The 20,839-nt window shown below is 44.1% G+C and overlaps 1 protein-coding gene across 2 annotated transcripts in view; it reads right to left on the reverse strand.

Annotated features, from left to right (window-relative positions):
• NBAS (NBAS subunit of NRZ tethering complex) overlaps nucleotides 1-20,839 on the reverse strand; it is a 1,762,396-nt gene that overhangs the window by 1,016,353 nt on the left and 725,204 nt on the right. For both annotated transcript variants that reach the window (XM_069235962.1, XM_069235961.1), the window contains exons 32-33: nucleotides 19,880-19,993; nucleotides 2,333-2,446 (exon numbers count right to left, since the gene is read on the reverse strand). In XM_069235962.1, coding sequence (XP_069092063.1) covers nucleotides 2,333-2,446; nucleotides 19,880-19,993 — 228 coding nt within the window. The remainder of the gene's footprint in view (nucleotides 1-2,332; nucleotides 2,447-19,879; nucleotides 19,994-20,839) is intronic.

Raw genomic sequence — 20,839 nt, forward strand, 5'->3', positions numbered from 1 at the left:
ACCATTGTTAAACCTATGGGAGAGCCAGCCTTGCCTCACTGAAAATCGATTTTGGACGTTTTTCCCTGCAAGGGCATGTAAAACATTAAATGTACCTGTCCTACTTCTTAAATACGAGAAACCTTGCCCTACAGGCTTTTAAGGCCTACCTTAGGGGTGACTTATAGGTATTAGAAAGGAAGTGGAGGCCGGGCAAAAGACTTATTTTGCCAAGTCGAAAAGCCAGACATGGCTGACACTGCTACTTTAGTGGGTGGCACAATGAATGCTGCAGCCACTAGTAGCATTTTATTTCCAGGCCCCAGGTACCAGTGGTAACATATACTAGGGCATTATACCCAATTTCAATATGCCATTGAGATGTATACTAGTTTTAACAGTCACTTTACCTCTGGCTAGCAGGGGTAAAGTGCAGGGTTCTACAGCCAACAAAAACGGGTTCATCAACAGAATGCAAAAAATCTGGGGAAATAGCATGCGTAAGGTGGTAATTTCCAACACTGCACATTCCGTGAGTAGGGAGGAGTACAAGGGAGAACCCTGATAATAAAATTGCTTCACCCACATGAGCAAGGACTGTGTAGAAAATCAACATACGGCACATATGTTACACATGATCATTTTACTTGTGCCCAAGCTAGGGGTTTTTACAGAACGTAGTCTCTTTTTGTCATGATGTGGTTTGTCACCATCCTTGATCCCTCAGCAGAAGAAAGATAGTACTGTGCTCCATTTCCTGGCAACTGGAAATTTTCTTAGACCTCTGGCTTGTTCCCTGTGCAACACCGGACTCTGAATGTTAATGAATTTCGCAATGGCCATGCACCACTGCTTGCAGGAGGGACCCACCTGGCTTTCCAGTGCATGACTGTGGCCCGCTTGGCCATCACCAGTAACAGATCAATAAATTTAGAATTGGCCTTTCCCTCTTTGTGGCAGTGGGCTAGGTATAATACAGAGGTCTCTGCTGTCATGTAATGGCTTCTCCCTGTTGTATTCTTAATGCGTACCCGTACTCCCTGCCAAAACGTATGTATTATGGGGCAGGGGGAAACCAGCCTGGTCTGCCTGGCAATGAGGGGAGGTTGCTAACTCATCAGGATACACTTTATTGACAGAGTGCGAGGTTGTGTAGCCCCTATGCAACTAGTTGTATTGAATGTACTGAAACCGGGTGTTCAAAGGTACTTGTTCAGGTTATCTTAATACATTTTCAGGGCATTCTAATACTTAACCCCATCCTTCAGGTTATTCTAATACTTTACCCCATCCTTATCTACCAACATCATTTTCTCGCCTATCCTTAGGTTTATTCCGGGGACCCACCACTGTAGTGATGACTGTCTGGCCACAGCCCAGTGAAAATACAGTGAAGTAGAGTAGCAGAATGGCCAAGGAGGGCAGGGGCTCAGTTGTGTCCAATAACGTATTGAATGGTAGCCATGCTCCATTTCTAAACAGATCTTGCACTATAGCTATCCATACCTGCACACAAGTTTTCACTTCTTTTCTGTTTTGCAGTCCCAAAGAAGCTAGTACTATTTTCAATGGAATACTATGTATGATACCAAGCTGCAATTACTCTATGGTGAACACTAGAGGTACTGTTGAACCACTTGTTCAAGACACAGCAGGGAACTGTGCAGCCTAGAAGGGGACTATAGCTAGCCTTGATCTGGAAACCACAATCTGTTCAGATTTCAGACCAAAACTCCTGGCGGTTGTGCCCAGTTAACCATCAGGCAGCCAAACTAAGAGTCATCTTAACATTTTCTGTGGTGCGTATAGTGTCACCGTCTCTGTACTAATCTCTGGTACCTAAATCTCCGTACATGATAGTTAGTTCGCACCCGTAGCGGACAAGTATGCTCTGAGAGTTAAAGGCTCGTCTTTGACTTCTGTTGTGACAAACAGATCATAAGTTTGAATCCCAGCAAGGTTAAGTCAGCCTTCCATTCTTTAAAGGTTAGTATTTAAGCCCAGTAACATCTGGTATTTACAGCACTTAGAAATACAATATTCTGTCTGGTAGTTCAGCCACCACTAAGGTCAATTCACACTATCAGTTAGAGTAACCCAGCAGGGAACACAAGTACTCAAATATGGAAGAAAGTACAGGCATAGGTTTCGAAAATGAAAATGCATGGACAATAAAATATAAGTTGAAACCCAAAAATAATTCATCGGCCTCTCCCAAAGTTGTCAAAATAGTGAAAATTGAACTTCAATGGTAATGTTCACATGCTTTCTGGAATATTTAGTACAAAGAACATAGACTTTAAAGAAATCGGTTCAGTGCATTAAACGACTTTATTGATTTTTTATAGCTCACCTGAGGCCATAAGTTCTTGGCAGTGCATATTCGCTGCTTTGTAGTCCTGAAAGTGTAGAGCTTTTTCTACTAATAGGGTCAAAACCTTCCCTTTCCGTTCTGTCTGGTCATCTCCTGTAAAGCATTTTGGAAAAAAACGACACTCATTTTTGCAAAGCTACATTCTGCTAACATGATTTTAATGCAACTTAAAGCAAAATAGAGCCCAAGAGAAAATGGGTCTCCGTTTGCCTCTACAGATGCACTTCTGGCTCCATTACATGTATACTTGATCAAGAATTAAATGAAAGGATTGTCTGCACCCTGTCCTTTTGGTAAAGATTTTGTGCCCCAAAGTCAGTCATATTCATATTCTACATACAAAAACGTAGAGCAATACCATCCAATAGGGAGCACACTGGGATTTTGTACTCAAGAATTACGCATGCAGTGAAAGTGGAGTATGTTCATTTTTCCTTTCTCATTGAATATATGAAATGGAGAAATGATGTGCCTTCAGCAGACAAAAAACGCTTAATGATTATGTTGGCAAAACTAACAGAGCACAGATACAGGTACATAACAACCTGTGAGGTAGCGTTTATCGCATAAAGCATTAAATAAAATATCACGGCACCTATTGCAATGAAAGTAACAGTTCTCTTAATGACTGCACGAAACAGATTCAAACAAGTTTAACTAACGGTATTTTTTTAAAAAAACCTGTCCAATGTTAATATAAACCTTAACAATATAAAAGTAAAAAAATACAAGGAAAATGCACATTTTTCAAATTTCTACTTTTAATTCTAAAAGAAATACAAAAATGTAGAATGTTAATCTAAACATTATATCAAGTTAAAACAACAACACCCCGTTTGAAATGCATCCTCTAATTAAAAAGAGATCATGATACTAACCAAGAGCTATCTATCCTCTTCTACAGCCTCAGTCAGCAACAACTATTTAAAAGTATTTAACTGCAAATGGAGATGTGCTAAAAGTCACAAATTCCCCGTACATCTGTTAATTTCCCCATAATATGCTTCAAGTAGCGAAAACGGTAAACAAGTTGAAAATATTATAAATTGAAACATCAAATTGTTAACACACAAGTTTGCAATTGAATATTTGGGCACAGTTTTGGCTGCATGGAGTGTGAGTTAAAACAATGAGTAAAATTATTTTAAGAAGCGATAGACCTATACAATGATGTTTCGAGTATTTGTATTTTATGGAAAGGTAGAACTTAGTCTGATTTGATGGAAAGGGTCATAATTTTTTCTGGAGTAGATTTTTGCCTACCTTGTATCATACAAGCTGTTGTAGAAAAGCATCTAAAATAACATTTTATTTACAATGGGGGCCTCTCGGTTAAGTTACAGTTTTCTCCAGACTACAGTCTAAACCACAGCATGACAATCTTTGCGTCTTCACTGATATATTTAAGACCCATCTAAAGATTGCGTGGCAATTACCAAGGGCAAAATCCATATTAAATTCAAGCCTGTCTTTTTCCAAGAGCTTCTTAATCTTTGACAGTGTCATGGAGACACTGGGGCCTGCTCTACATTTACAATACAACCCAGTCCTGTCTCATGAACAACGCTGGCAACCTGGTATGCCATTCAATTATTAATTAGGCAGACAAGGCCAAGCTCTCGGTCAAACGTGTCTCAGTGGGGTTCCAGAGCAGCTCCCACTCTAAGCTTGTTATGGTGGCTGGGGCTGTGAGCTGGATCCAGTTTTACAACTACTGAGATGCAGAACAGTTAAGGCAGAGGATGGTCCAGTCACAGTGGCCCACATTAGCCAGGAAAGTCCACAATTCCAAAAGGCAGTGTAGCTTCCCCCTGTTCTGAAGACTGCATCCAAGATGGTGCCAGAGAACCATAAGGAGCCCTGCAAACACAGTTGCAGAGCCTAGTGGCAGCAGTGCTAATGGGGCTTCCAGAACAGCATATTACAGAATTGAGGGCAAAGACAGGAACCCAGCTGCCACACTTCTGAAAAACTCACAGAAAATCCAAGTGGTGTGACAGCCCATAGCCTGGCAACGAGGCATAGTGCAAGTATGCAGAGCCGGCGCGAAAGCCCAAACAGGTGGGAATAGAATTGAGCTTCACAGTCCGTGAAATGCCACTCAGCATAATTACTGTGGACTGGCCACTTAGCTGAGCTGAACGTTCAATTCTTTAACTCACCAAGCGAGTACAAAGCACCCATGCCGCTGGACACCTACTGGACCCTATCTTCAGCGGCATAACTGTAGACAAGCCCACACCACTCCGACCACACCCTCATCAACTACAGCATACCTGCCCCACACCACCACAAAAGCACCATACCAAATCTTCAAGACTGGACTGGAACAAGATATCAGAAGCATCCTGATCTTCCAAACTCCTTAAGTATTAGCCTTGACACAACAACCACATCCCCTAATCTATCTCCAACTTCAACACTTGGATCACCACCTGTACAGATACCCAGGCTCTTCTTAAGGCCAACAAAGCCACAAGAACCAGACCACAAGCAAACTGGCACTTGGGAGAGCTCAGGGTCACCAAACACTACAGCAATCAATGTGAACGCAGATGGAGACAAAGTCAGAACGATACAGACATGACCACCTACAAATTCAACCTCAGAGGCATGCATCAAATAATCAGAACCACCAAACGCTCCACACTCACTGACTGCATCGACCAGTAGTGAAAAGGAAATCTTTGCTACAGTAAAAGACTTCACAGGTCTGGCATCAACTCCTTCAGCCTAAAAAACACCTCCCCACCCTCAGTAGGCTCTCTGCACCCAGCTGTCTCTATTGTTCAGCAACAAGATCACCATCATCTATGAAAACTTTAAGCCCCAACCAGACTCTTCCACCCTTGCAGCCCTTCAGTCCATCTCTACCAACAACAAGAGCATCACCCGACCACCTGTCCTACCATCACCACTCAAAAACCGCAATGACCATGCAAATCCATACTCTCCTGAGCACCCTTGAACCCCTGACCTCATGTCTTCATGAAAGGATTGGGCCCTATTTGTGCAGCCCTCACTCAGATCCTGAATGACTCAGTCATCACATCCACCTACCCAAATGCCTAGAAACACACCACAGTACTTCCCTCCTCCTCAAGAAACTCTCAGTAGACCCAGAGAAGCTAGCCAACTACCGATCTATCTCCCTGCTACTGTTTCCGGTAAAAGTCAGGGAAAAGATGATAAACAAATTCCTAGCCACCCAACTCACCGACAAGCTTCTCCTCAACACCGCTCAATATGGATTCAGGCCCACCTACCATACAGAGATCGCCCTCACTGCCACCATGGAAGACACCTGGATGATTAAGGACACAGCCCTCATCCTACTTGATGTTTCCGCAAACTACACAAAGTGGACATCCAAGTACCTGAACTTTGCAGAATTTGTTCTTTCCTGACAGCCTAGCCTCCTTCACTTCAGACACTGTTAACATCCTTTGCGGAGTTCCAGAAGGATCATAACCGCCGCACTCTAACACCTACATGACCGCCAAAATTGCAGAAACATCCGCACACACAGAATCAACATGTCCTATGCTGAGAATACCCAGCAAATAATCTCCATTTCTGACAGGATGCCATATGCCCGGATCAATTTCTTCACCTGCAGGACCGAAGTCACCAGATGGATGAAAACCAACTGCCTCAAGCTCAACACAGACAAGATGGAAGTAGTAATCTTCAGCAAAGAAACATCAATCTGGAATTACACCTGGCGACCTGCTGAAATCAGACCCACACCCCTCCCAGCAACCCACACAAAGAACCTCAGAATTGTAAGCAAAACCCAACTCTACAAGACAAGTTAATGCTGTCTCTGTTTCCTGCTTCCACACACTTAAGATGCTCAAAAATATCTTCAAATGGCTCCCCACATAACTGTAACCCAAGCACTCATCACCAGCAAGCTGGACTATGGTAATGCACTCTATGCTGGACTTAACAGTCAACTGACCAGAAGACTGCAAACCATACAACCTCCCATCCTGCACTAACCCCACTCCACACCTCAAACTGCTCAAGTGGCTCCCAATCCCCAAATGAGCACTCTTTAATAGCTTCACACACATATACAAAGCCTTGGACAAAATTAGCCCCGCGTAGCTCAACCACCACATAATCTCCCACAAACCTGCCAGACACCTCTGCTCGGTTAAGCTCCTATGCGCACACACCACCCACATATGCAGAACCAGATTTGGTGGTTGTGCCATCTCCTACCTAACTCTTAAAGCCTGGAAAGGCCTCTCCCGGCACTTCAGAGTCTCCCACTCCACCCCAACTCAGCGCACACGGCTCCTGTTTTAACACCACAATATCCTCTCAGGTGAGTTGTGCACTACATAAATACGCATAACATAACATACAGGTTTAATCTGACCATGGTCATGAATAGTGCCTGTTTTGAACATCATTAGGCTAATACTAGATGGCAGTGTGGATTAAGTCTCTCTGATTGTATATCACTTCACTTATATTGTCGACTAAGACTAGAATCAAACTGACCTCTGAACCAACAGAGCAACTTGACACTTGAACTGTGACCAGGAATGAAAATGAAATGACAATATCACACGTATCATGATGCAGGTTGAAAAAGGCATCTGGCTACCAAGTATGAATAGAAGCAACGCATGGCAACAAAAAGCATTTAATAAACGTAATACGCCTTTATTAACCACTTTATGTTGCTCAGCTTTTCACTATCCTGAAGAAGTAGATTGCCAGGCTGCTAAATTTAATGACTGAGGCTATCACTGTTGCTCACTGATCTGTGTAGTCTTGGTGCTCTTCAACGATATGAAGTCAATTGCGGGCTCTGTGTGGTCGGGTGACACTTCTGAGTCTTTTGTAATGAGTCGCTTTCATTCAGATGAAGCAGAGTGAGGGCCTCACTGACAATGCTTTCCTCTTGCAGTATGGCCCCTGCGATACATGATGTCACTTGCCTCCCGCCATGATGTAGGGTGACACTGCGGCCTACCTGCCCTCCTGCCGTTGCCCTGCTCTGATCATCTAAGAATGACTCAAAAGCCTGGACGTGAATGATAGAATACTGGCAGACAGTATAAATGGACCCTTTATAAACGTATGTGAACATAAGAGCCTGCTAGCCCCATGAGACTACATCTCTATATTGGGTATACATTATCAGGACTGGCATATGCAAAGCATCTGTTTCCTCTTAATATGGGATTTCAACATGAACAGTGCTTAGTGCTAAATGAATAGTAAATAGGCAGAACAACAATACCAGCAGTGTCGAATGTTCACAGATGCCAAACAAATAACAACTACAATATCTTCAACTGCCCTTAAGAAAACGATTTAAACTCATCAAGTATGACTGACATGAAGAAAGAAACAGAGCTAAAATAATTAGTTCAGAAGAGAAACAGGAACCCCCAATTCCAGAATCTCCCATCAAAGGAAAAAATCTGATACTAATGCTAATATGGATCTGATTGTTTAACTACTGATCTCACAACAAGAGCTAGCTTGAAGTACAAAACCAACACTGACCTGCAAGAGAATGAGATGTTGGGGCTAAGGAACTTAAAAAAATTCGCTTGACTGGGTTGAACCAAGAATAACAAATTAGAAGTCAATAAAAATGGGTTACACAAGCCAATAGAACACATGGTCAAGAAAGCTGGTGCTCGTGAGAAAGAAATGACAGAGTTGGAAGACATTAATAAATGCGGGAACTTAAGAATCTTTTGTTTTACCGTAAATGTCAGAAAAGATGCAAAATCCTGCACAACGTTCCCAAAAACATGGACTTCACAAGTTCCAGGAACAGCTATAAACAAGGGCGTAGAAAATAAAGGAGCTTGCAGAGTGCCCATCAAGCCTATATACGAGTGTGACATCATCACGGCGACCACAATGCCAACGACGGACATGCTGTCGACAAATGCCACCTGACGGCATGCAAGGGTACTGCTTGAAGAAAAATCTCTGTATTCAGCCTGAGCCCGGGGGAAATTCTATGGTAAAGAATCTGCAACTAGAAGTCTCTATCAGATATCAAAGTTAATCAATATACAATACAGAAAGCTTTCTAAAATCTAGAGACAACATCGAGAAGAGACATTATTCCAAAATTAAGAATCTAATTGATGGTTGTTCCCCCAAGCTCATAATGTGGTGGTGTACACTATATTGTACTAAAATGATGATTGCACTCCAGACCAATTTCATCACAAGTATGTTACCCTTAGGTTCATTTTCTAATTTCTGCAACAAAATGCTGGACATGCTCATCTGATTTCATATGAAAAAAAATCAGGGGAAGCAATTTGTTTATGAAACTTCAATTACCAAATAGCATTTCTAGGTAGACAAGCCACAAAGTGTATACCGAAGACAGTCTATTGCTAACCACAAATAGAGATAGACCAGTTAAAATCCTATCAAACCTACAGCCACTCAAACATTGATGCATATCAAAATCTTACAATCCCAGGATATTAGAGAACATTATAAGAAACTTCTACCTCAGGTCTAAAATATCTTGATAAATGGCACACCAATAAAATATGAGGTGGCACATTAGCTACACTATGGGGTAACCTGCCTGTGAAAACAAATGTGTTGAAGGTCAAGTTTTACTTACCTTTGGTAACGTCTTATCTGGTAGAGGCAATATCTACTTGCAGATTCCTTCCCTTAGATTTTCCCACAGGTGTCAGTCTGGATCTGGAGATTTTTCTTGAGCAGAACCCCTGGACCCCGTTAGGTGGCATCAACCGGCTCCGCGTCAGTCAGATAGGACATTGCAAGTCCAATATAGTTGCCACTCTGGCGTGCTGACATCATTTTCTTATCACAACTTTTCATCCCAGAAGCACAGAGCCATGAAGAACATTGACCAATGGTGCATCAAAACTAGGGCCTGTCCCTAGAAATCAGTTCGCGGAGCAGGAAGGATGGGTTGGTCAGTAAGGAATCTACGACTAGATATTGTCTCTAACAGATTGGGGGTTACCAAAGGTAAGTAACTTGTCCATCTGATAGAGACATCTACTTGCAGATTCCTTAAATTAGAATAGATACCCAAGTAATACCATCCCAGGAGGTGGGACTGCAAACTAAGATCTTCCTAGAAAATCCTGCAGGACGGAATGGGCAAAGTGCTCATCCCTTCGGACTTGACTGTCCAGGCAGTAGTGTTTGGTAAACGTATGCAGAGATACCCATATAGCCGCCTGACAGATGTTAAAGACTGGAACACTGTGTGCTAACACAGTGGTTACAACATTAGCTCTGGAAGAATGAGCACACAAACTCTCAGAGGTTTGCTTCTTAACCAGTGAGTAACATATTTTAATGTAGAGTATGACCCATTGGGAGATGGTTCTTTTCTGCACTGCCCAACCTTTCTTCGCACCCACATAACCCACAAAGAGTTGATCACCCACCCAGAACTCTTTGGCACGATCAAGGTAGAACGCCAAGACTCTTTTTGAGTCCAGGTGGTGAAGTCTCTCCTCTTAGAAGGATGTGGGGGCGCGTAAAAAGTAGGCAAGGTGATGGACTGGCCTACATGAAAGGACAAACCCACTTTTGGCAGAAAGAAGGGCCCTAGCAAATGGCTGATTAGGATAGATGCAGGGATCTGAGGTAGAAATAATCAGCTGGAACGTAAATGGCTGAAGAGCTAGAAAGAAATTAAGACTGGTACTGGAGATATTGAAAGATGCTAAGGCCCTGGTCATTACACTTCAGGAAACTCACTTAAGTAAATCAGAGTGCTAGCAGCCCTTTACAAGATGCTCATGGGTAGAGGAGGTGCTGGCCTCGGATCAATCCTGTAACACTAAGGCAGTGGTTATCTTGGTCAAAAAGAACAGTGGAATTCAAGTTATACAGTATAAGACAGATGCCTCGGGCAGACGGGCACTGGCCACCTTAGAAATGGAGGGGTATGTATGGCCTTGTGCATGGCCCCATTGTGACGATCCTAGCTGTTTGAATGTTTTAGAACATCACCTGCTACAATCTCCCTCCTCGTTTTTACAGGGAGCGATTTTAATGTTTCTTTAGACAAGGAGATTGATAGAACATCTAAGGTCAAATATACGAGTATGCATAAGATGAAGGTCAAGCTTAGGGACTTGATGAGGAATCTGGGCCTGATGGATTTATGGAGGGAGTGGGCAGAAAAGTAAGGGACTATACATTTCATAGTAAAAAAAATAAGGACACCACTCCCAGATAGATTATTTTCTCCTGCATAGGGCCTTGGCTCAGTATGTCAAGTCTGTAATGTATGCCCCGGTCACAATGTCTGACTATGTCAAAGTGCACCTTCTAGTGACAAGGCCTGGGGGGGCGGTGGACTCTGGATTGAACATTATTGCAAGATGACGAAATAATCAAAGGTCTAGATCTGGAATCCAGGACCTTTTTTCAAAATAACAGCTTGACGTCTAGTGACCAGATAATATGGGATACTTATAAAGCATTTTTGAGGGGATGTATAATTAGTGCTGCTCACGCAAAACATTCAGGTCTCAAAAGGCGACTGGGGGACTTGTTGGACAAAATTGGCTAGAAGGAAAGGGAAATTCAAGATTTAGTGCAGACTTCTTTAGAACACAGCACAAAGCTTAGGGTTAAGCTGGAGAAGTTGCAAGATTAATTTCAGGCTGTTCTTGAGCAAAGGGTGGACGACACGTGGCAAACAAGTACTTTACAACATTTCTACTATAGGAAAAAGAGTGGAGCCCTTCTGGTATGGATTACAAAGACGGAGTTGGTTAGGAATCAGATAGACATGTTTACTGAGCCAGGAACAGAAAGGGAACTGAGGGCTGAGCAAGACCTCAGAGTCGAGATGTTGAGAACCTATAGCTCAGTTTACCAAGAAGATCTAGATCCACAACTCCAAGACATTAAGGACTGACTGTTAAGTTAGTAGATGTCAAGGCTTGCTCAGGAACACAGAGAGTACTTGCAGGCAGAAATCAGGCGTCAAGTGGCGGGTATAAAGAAGGGAAAGGCAGCAGGTCCTGATGGGATTCCCATAGAATTACATAAAAGCCTGAATGAGTGAGTGATCCCAATTTGGAAATTATTATTTAATCAAATCTATTTAGATAACAAGGCAGTTCCACTTCCTCTTATGAGGCAACAGTGGTTCTAATCAAGAAGCCTGGTAATAACCCCCAAAAAGCAAATGGTATAGACCAATATCAATACTGAATTGTGACTACAAGATCTTTCCTGGAATTTGTCACCCACAGAGTGTCTAAGGTTATCCCTAGAGTGGCAAACACTGATCAAAAGGGTTTTATTCCAGGGAGACACCTCCACGAGTTAATGCATTTACTAATAGGGGCTACTGATTTAGCGGACACTTTTGATTCCCCGTTGGCTATAGCTACAGTAGATGCTGCAAAAAAATTTGATTGTGTAAACATGAGGTATCTATAGGAGGTGTTGGAGGTTTATGGTATAACAAAAAATGTGGTAAAAACCATCCAGATGATTTTTAACGCTAGAGTGTTCGTTAACGGGGAACTTATGCCTTTTCCGCTAATAAGGGGAACTAGACAAGGGGGTCCGCTCTCACCACTATTATTTAACTTATATATTGAACCCTTGGCACAGGCAATCAGGCAGGATCGGGCTACACTCCTGTTTAGGCACCAAGAGATTTCAATAAAGGTTGCCTTGTATGCGGATGAGCTCATTCTGCATACGGTCAATCTAGAATGTTCAATACCAAGGCTGGTGATTTGGAGAGCTATTCGGGTATCTGAATAATAAAGACAAGACTGAGGTGATGGCATGGGCGAGTGCAAGCCAGACTTTCCATTGAAAATTCAGAATACTTAGGGGTCTAAATGACACACAGCCCAGACGAGCTGCCTGGGCACACCTAGCTAGTGTATGCAAGGAAACTGATAATCACTGAGAAGGTGGGAAAACTTGCCGCTAGGTATATATAGCAGGGTAAATCTTATTGAAATGATGATTCACCGAAGGTGACGTTCCTGTTTAACACCATACCAATGCGATTTCCGGAAAAACGGATAGGGGGGGCTGCAAGGAAAGATATCTTGTTTTATATGGGCAATTAAGGGGGCAAGGATCGCCTGGAAGAAGCTAAGAAGACAGTTAAAAATTGGGGGTTGGCTCTGCCTGATTTTCAAAGATATTGTTATGCATTCCAGATATAAAACATCTGTATTCTAAGGAGGACCCCAGATACTAGCTCCCTGGGGCTGCTGCATACTGCAATGCTCCCAGCTTCTGGTGGGACAATTTCTTGAATAAGTTCGGTGACCCCAAATTTTTAAAATTGGTTTGGCTGAAGGTTCTCTCGCCAGCACTTCGGATTTGGTTTCTATGAGGAAAACAATGGGATTGCAATACTACTCAGATCGGACTCCCATTTGGAGTTCTGCCAGAACTCCAGATTGGTAAAAAGATAGTCTTAGTCACCCACTGCAGAGGGCAAACTTTAAGAACCGGGGAGATGTTAGAGTTGGGGAGGCCCTGATTATGTGACAAGAGCTACTGGAGCCGACAGAAGGGGAGGTGGCGAGGTTTAAATATCCACAGTTGGGCTCATGGTAGTCCACGCAAGGCATAACAAGGGAGAACAAGTGGGAACACAAAGCCCTCTTAGGGGAGCCCAAAGCTATAAACAAAGAAGTTTCACTTTGGTACTGGGATCTGGTTGCTGCTGAAGACTCAAAAGGCACATAACCTTATCAGATCTGGAAGAAAGATCTCCCATGATTAGAGTCCCAAGATTTGTGCCAAGTATCCTTTGAATTACTTTATAAAACAGTGACGCTGGCCTTACTAAAATGCAACCATATGTTTACACTTTATAGGGCATATTGGACTCTGCTACAGATGACCAAACTCGCATGAGGAATATCAAGATGCAGGAAGTGTGGTGTGGTGGATGCAGAAGATAAACATATGTTTGTGGAATATCAAACTGGCCGATTTCTGAAGTGAGGTCAGTGGGTCAATAAGTGAAATCCTGGGTGCTGAAATCAAGGTAAGCCACTCTCTTTTACTATTTAGGATATAACTAAAGCAAAGAGGTCTCAATAAGTGGCAGCAGGGTTAATTTGTTATTTTTAATGCTTTTAACAAGAAGAGAAATTTGTAAGAACTGGCTTTTGCAAAACCAGTCCCCCCCATCCCATCGAGACTGGGTAAGGGCAGCCAGATAGCTTATTTTTTTTTTTTTTTTTTTTTTTTACAACCTGGCGTAATAGAGCCATCATGGCCCAGTGATTATCCTACTACTTTGCTGACAGTAATGTAGGTACAGAGATACCATTCAGCATTTGTATCAACCAGTTATGAATTCGGAAGCATATTGAGTTTTTCCCCTCCTAATAGAAGGTAAAGCTACTGGGTTTGGAATAAGGACTAAAAACAAAGAGGCCCTAGGTAGATGAGGATAGATGGAAAGGTAGGATGGCACAGATGACAATGCCTGCAGCTCACTCGGGCAGATGTAATGGCCATAAGGATGGCTGTTTTCAAAGTGAGAAGCCTGATAGGACAACTGTGGAGAGACACGAACGGAGCACACATCAAAAAAGTCAAAACCAAATTCAAATCCCACTGGGGCATAATGAATGGAGATGGAGGAAACATATATGTAAGGCCTTTAAGGAAATATTTACAATAGGGGACTTAAACAAGGAAGGTTGATAAGGATACAGCACAAAAGCAGAAATGGTAGACAGATAACCTTTGAGACTGCCCATAGCAGAGCCCTGCTGAGCCAGAGAAAGGATAAACAACAAAACCTCAGGGAGAGGGGCAGAAAGGGGTAAACAGAATTGTCTGTGTACCATGCCACAAATTTCTTCCAACAACAGGCATATACTGTTTTGTGGGAGAGACGCCTGGCTGCCAAGATTATATTACAGACTTCGGGCGGAAGGTCAAAAGCTGTCAACTGTCACTGGTCAATCTCCACACATAAGACGAAGACTAGACAGGTTCGAGTGGAGAACCCTCCCCTGCTGCTGCAACAGAAGATCCTCCAGAAGGCAGAGTCTGATCAGGGGATTGATGGCCATGCACAGTAGCTCGGAATACCAGACTCTTCATGCCCAGTCCAGAGCCACAAGGATTACTTGGGCCCGGTTGTTCTTGAGAACTCTGGGCAGAAGTGGTATGGGCAGAAATGCGTACAGGAGGCTGAGTTCCACTTGAGACAAAAAGCATCGCTGAGCAATTGCTGCTTTGGAAACTCCAATGCTAACAACTCTGACATTGCACGTTCTCTGACCAGGCGAACAGATATAACCAAGGCTCTCCACACAGCTGAAAGAGACCTTGTGCCACTTCCATATGGAGATGCCATTCATAATCAACTAAGGATTACCGGCTGAGTTTGTCTGCTCTGGCATTCAGAGAGCCCTCTAGATGTTGAACCACCAGGGAAATGCGCTGTTGTTCCAGTCACGTCCAGAGTCTCTTGACAAAGGCTCCACGACCCACCCAGCCCTGCTTGCTACAGAACTACATGGGGGTGGTGTTGTCTGTGAACACCTGCACTACCTTTGCCTTGAGAGACGGATGGAATGCTTTCAATGCTAGTCTTATTGGTGAGCCTACAGGTTTATGTGGAGTCCAGATTCCTCCGGAGCCCAAATGCCTTTGATCTCCACCTCTCCCAGATGGCTGCCCAAGCTCAGAAGTGAATCAACTGTCACTACTGTCAGATCTGGTTGGGAAAGGGAGAGGGATCTCCCTCTGAACCAATCACTGTTCGTTAACCACCGCTGCAGATCTTGCGCAGATCCCTCTCAGATCTGGACCTAGTCAGAGAGATTCCCCTGATGCTGCGCCCACTGGAACTTCAGGTCCCACGGCAGAGGCTGCATATGCCATCTGGGATGTGTCACTAGCAGGATCCAGGAGGCCATGAGGCCCAGCAGCCTCAGAGTCATTGTCACCGAAATCCAGGATAGAGGCTGAAACATCGGTCTCTTAGCCTGAATATCCTGGACTCACCGCTGAATAGGATAAGCACAAAACTGCACTGTGTCCAGAACAGCTAAGATGAAAGGAAGCATCTGAGAGGGAGTCAGCTGTGACTTTGGTACATTTATAGTGAACCCCAGCGAATGCAGGAGGTCCGCCATAGTTTGGAGTTGGGAGACAGCCTAAGGCGACCACACCTTCAACGGCCAGTCCTCAAGACAGGGGAGGACTGAAACCCCTGATCTGCACAGATGAGCTGCAACCACTGCCATCACTTTGGTGAAAACCTGAGGGGAACTGGTAAGGCCACCGTGAGGTGCAATTAATGGCTGTGGGCAGGCAGGAGGGGAATATGGAGATAAGCGTCCTGAAGTCAAACACTACCTTCCAGCTTCCTGGGTCCAGGGCAGGTAGAAAACAAAGCCAGAGTGAGCATTTTGAACTTCTCCTTCCTGAGGAGGAGACTGAGTGACCAATAGTCTAGAATATGATGGGTTCCAGAAAGCAGCAGGAATAGCAACCTCAACCTACTTCTGGCACAGGAACCCTCTCTATGGCTCCCTTGGCCAAAAGAGCTGTAGCTTCCTTGTGGAGAAATGCCAAGTGATCCTCCATTATCCGATCGTAGGATGGTGACATGGATGGATGGGTAGTCTCAAAGGGGAGGGAGTAGCCCCTTCAGGATATTTGCAAAACCCACCTGTCTGATGGATTGCCAGCGGAGCAGGTGATGGTGGGTCCTGCCTCCAACTGCTCCCAGGTGGGGAAGATTCAGAATAGGAACGTTGGGGAAGCTGCAGGAGGGAGGGGTGTGGTTAGACTGGCTGCATCTTTGTCTCCCTGGTTCCACAAGGTCACTGGATCCCACATCCGTGGCCACATAAAGGCTAGGCAGCATTAGCGGCACGGTGGCTGGGATGTGGAAAGGTGCCCCTTCTATAGCAACGAAAGGCTTGAAAAGCAGGCTGAGGGGGAGAGGGGCCATCACGAGACCCAAGGACCTGGCCGTAGCACAAGAATCCTTGAAGCGCTTGAGCGCAGACTCTGCTTTTTTTCCAAAAAAGATGGGTGCCATTAAAGGGCATGTCCCAAGATTGGCTTGGACATCCCCCGAAAAGCCAGACATCCTCAACAAGGCGTGGCGCCTAAGGCTTTCTGTCAATGAAACCGCTCTGTCCAATAAGGCAGTTGTGTCTTGTCCACATCGGATCGTGAACTTTGCTGCAACTCCCCCATCAGCAATTGCTTGGAAAAGTACAGCATGGGCCTCCTCCTGTGGCAACACCTATGCAACCATATCCCACAGCATGTGGGAATAAAGGCCCAAAAGGCACTGGTGTTCATGGGCTGCAATGCCAGGCTGTTACTGCACCCAGCCTCTTGGATTCCTTACCGGGGGGTGCAGAAGGGAACATGCCATGGGAGGTGGAGGCTTGGATAACCAAGCTCTCAGGAGTGGGCTGTAACGTATGGAAACTAGGGTCACCCGGCACAGGGCAATGGCAGCAGGCAACTGTCTTGTTCTCTGGAGCTCCTGTGCTGGGTTTGGACCAGGTACCCAGTAGTACATCAGTAAGGGCTTCATTGAAGGGGAGCAGGAGTTCGGAGGATGAAGCTCCAGGTTAAAACACCTCTGTCAGTAGGTTAGTCCTGACTGCCACTTAAGGCAACTCAAGGTCCAGGACCTCAGCTGCTCTTCACACCACCACAGAACAGGAAGATCCCTCCTCTGTAACTCTGGTAGGAAAAGAAAGAATTCTAGTATCTGGGGGAGGTATCCAATCCATTGGCTGCACCAAATCCCCATATGCCAGTCCACAGGATCTTGGCGCTTGTATTCCATAGGGTCCAGAGACTCCTCTCATTCCTCACTGTAACCTAGCCCAAGAGAAAGAGGCTCAGGATCCGACATAGGAGGCAATGCCACGCCATCCCGGATCCAAGCATGGATCCATGGGTGCTCCTCGAAGCAGAGGCTGAAGCCGCCGGCACAGTACCCGAAAGGACCCCTTCTGACTCTGCGGGGCCTGAAGGTATGCAAGTAGTGTTGGACTGCCCAAAAATGAGGCGCATAGCCTCATATAGCTCTTATAGTTGGAAAGGGGTCCCTCTGCCTCCCAGAAACTCGGAGAGGAGAGGAGTTGGCCCAGACACAAACTCCACGGAGGGAGGCCTACATCAACGACGTTCGTGCTTCCTCGTCTTGTCAGCCAATGGATGAGGTTTAACAAAGTTCCTGATTCCTCGTCTTGTCAGCCAATGGATGAGGTTTAAGTTGAAAAATGTTTCATCTTCTTCTTCTTCTTCTTCTTATACCATGGCACTCCTGATCGTCTCGAGGACTTGGAGTGGGACGATGACGAGGGGGGACTCTGCAATCAATCCTGAGACCTTCCTCTCAACAGAGACTATGACTTGCGCAGTTAAGCATCGGGCCACCATCAGCTTCAAGGACCACTCCCTCAAAGTCTTCGGATGCATGGCCCAGTACTCCAAGCTCGACTTCAGGTCGTGGTTGTGCTCCAGACACCAAAAGGACACAAGGTGCGGATCTGTCACAGACATCGCCCGATGTCAGGATCCCCAGGAATTGAAACCAGTCTTCCTCAAACACATCCCTCAATGCACCAGAAGTTAAACAGCTCATAAAACCTCGACAAAAACTAAAAAAGACCAGTCATAAAATGACTGAGGGGTAGCTCTTTCTTTAGATCAGCGCTGGCTGGCACTGAAAGAACTGACATAAACTGGCCAGGATGGCGCCTGTATAAGACCTGCTGGTACAGATGTTGCGGAAGACAGATGCAGAGCTAATCGACGTCACCTAATGGTGCTCAGGGTTACTGCTTGAGAAAAATCTCCAGATCCAGACTGATTCCTGGGGAAAATTTTGAGGTAAGAAATCTGCAACTAGATGTCTAACAGGAATTATCTACATAAAAAGATCTTGGCTCCCCAGAAAGTTCCCTCTGTTCCGCGATGCGATGCCGAAACAAAACTACATCCTACCTAATCAAAATGCATATAGGTTCCTTAAGCTCAACACTGCCCTGGAGAAGCTTAAGAAATTAAATACAGATGATGTAGTCTCTTTATTTAGCAAATTACCGAAGTTGGGGCACTTAGCGAAAAATGTACTAATTACTTGATAAGAGTAAACCAAAAAACAATACCTAAATACACAAGAAATACACCAGCACTTGATCCAACTAAAAATCCAGCCCCTAACTGATCAAACATGGTCTGAAATATGGAAATTCTCCCTAAAGCCATTATCCCACCCCTATTACCTTTCTGCAAATTCTGGACAAATAGGTAAGTCCTTCTGGACAACCAACAAGGTGTTTTAAAATGGGACTACTAAAATCTAATGTGTGTTGGAATTGCCTAAAATATTATGGGTGGTATAGAACACATTGTCTATTACTGCAAACACATAAGATCCTTCTGGGAGGAAATCAAACAAACTATGAACAAAATATTTAAATAAACAAAGGCCCAGACCTTCTCCTCCTTTACCTACGACTAACTGTTGGAACTAAAATATCCTATGTGAATGGAACAGCTCCATTCACATAGAACAGTAATAATAATAATTTCACCTGCTGGGCCTAGTTAACTCCTCAGATGTCTCTGGACCAAAATGGATTTATAGCTGCAAAAATCCAGCCCCATGTAACCTTTCCGATTCACGGCAGCTACCTAGATTTATGCTTGTTTGCTTCAAGAGACACTTGCTCTTACATGACAAAGCACCCCACGTGTTCTCACACATCTTCATATCTTAAAACTGACCAAGCACAACCAGGCTTTTAGCCTATCTGATCTTAGCTGTCTTCTCACATTTCTCCCTTACTGTTTCTACCTTACACTTCTCTCCCATCTCTCTTTTTCAATAAGCAATACAAAGTTATGAACCATTGACTCACTAACAGAAAATGTAGCCATCCACATCTGGACCTGTCAGAAATGACGTGAATATACACACCAATTCATTGTTCAAGTCTTTTTCTGTCATACAGTTACCTTATAACATATGCATGCACTTACTTTGGCCAATTAACTTGCAATTACATAACTTCTTTCTGCGTTCTGCAGTCATAAGCATTCGCTTACCATAAGCTTACCGTTGGTGGAAACCAGAGAGGGTACTTCAATGATGCACTGCAGTATCACTGGATTTTAGTAATGAGGCAGTCCATATTAAGCTAACTAAGCAGAGCAGTAGAAATGTGCTTAGAGCCAACTCATGCACGCTGTGTTTCCACAGTAATCTAAACAAGGGCTATAGCAATGTTAGTGTCAAGAGACTATTACAATTGTGTGTGATGCTCTGAAAACATTTCATAATCCACAGCATCAAAACCACAAGTGCCTTTTAACTTGCTTAGGTTAGTTAGGCCAGCTAATTATGTTCACCCTTTCAGACTGCAAGGCTGAGCTTGTAAAATTACAGAAAACATTTAGGAGAATGTTGTGACAAGTGTCAATAAAAACATGGACATCAGTCGCCGCAGGCAAACTCTTCAGAAAACATACCTGCAACTCTCAGCAAATTCGCGAGAGTCAAGAGCTTGGTAGACTGCTTGTAGTTCGTTGGGCATTGAGCAATACACTTCTTAATCAGACTCAGTCGATCAGTGCACAACCTCACTGTTGAAACAAATGGAAGCACACAATATGTCAACGAGAATATTTCTGAATGGAATAGAAGACATTAGTCCTATACATGAAAGGGACCATGAGCTCAAATCAAGCACGATTACAGTCTTGGGTGATGGTTGGAAATCTATGATGTGAAGGAGTATGGGCAACAACTGCAATAAATCTAATTAGCTAAAAGTAAACATACCAGTAGAACTCACTCTCTTGTATGGCTATCTTCAGGAGAGTTAAAACCTTGAAATATGTTCAAATATCTTAGTCCACCTTCCTCCACTACAGTATTCTAGAACAGATATTCCCTCATTTACATGGGGCATCCCCGTGCAAATCATGAAATCCCAAAATCCCACAGTTCAAATAACATTATGACATGTGCCAGAGCAATTGCTCCTCTCCCGGGGATCACAGACTTTATAGACACTCCCACCCCATATGGTTGACTACCATATAAATATCACTCTACAGATGAGTTTAGGAAGGTGGGCAGGAGGGTCCTAATGAATCTTTTGGGCCTTAGTCAACACCCCAATGACAGTGGGGACTGGCACCCTGGCAAAGACATTCTGCATGCAAAGGCCTGGGGTGGCGCTATTTGTGACAGTACGGGCCTGTCATTAACCTCTGGTGGAAGGGCTACTGCTAAGATCTGGGAGAGTGAAGTTTCATTCTATAAGTGGAAGCCTTTTCTCCATGGGTATGCAGAAGAGGGTCAGTGCACACAGCAGATTAGGGGCCCCTTCTGCTTTCTACAAGACACATACTAATGGTATACAACTAAAAATCTAACATTGTGTTATAAGCAAACAATGTGTGCATAAGCATCTGGTGATCATG

Source organism: Pleurodeles waltl, chromosome 5 (assembly GCF_031143425.1).
Source record: "Pleurodeles waltl isolate 20211129_DDA chromosome 5, aPleWal1.hap1.20221129, whole genome shotgun sequence".
In the NCBI taxonomy this organism is placed as follows: domain Eukaryota; kingdom Metazoa; phylum Chordata; class Amphibia; order Caudata; family Salamandridae; genus Pleurodeles; species Pleurodeles waltl.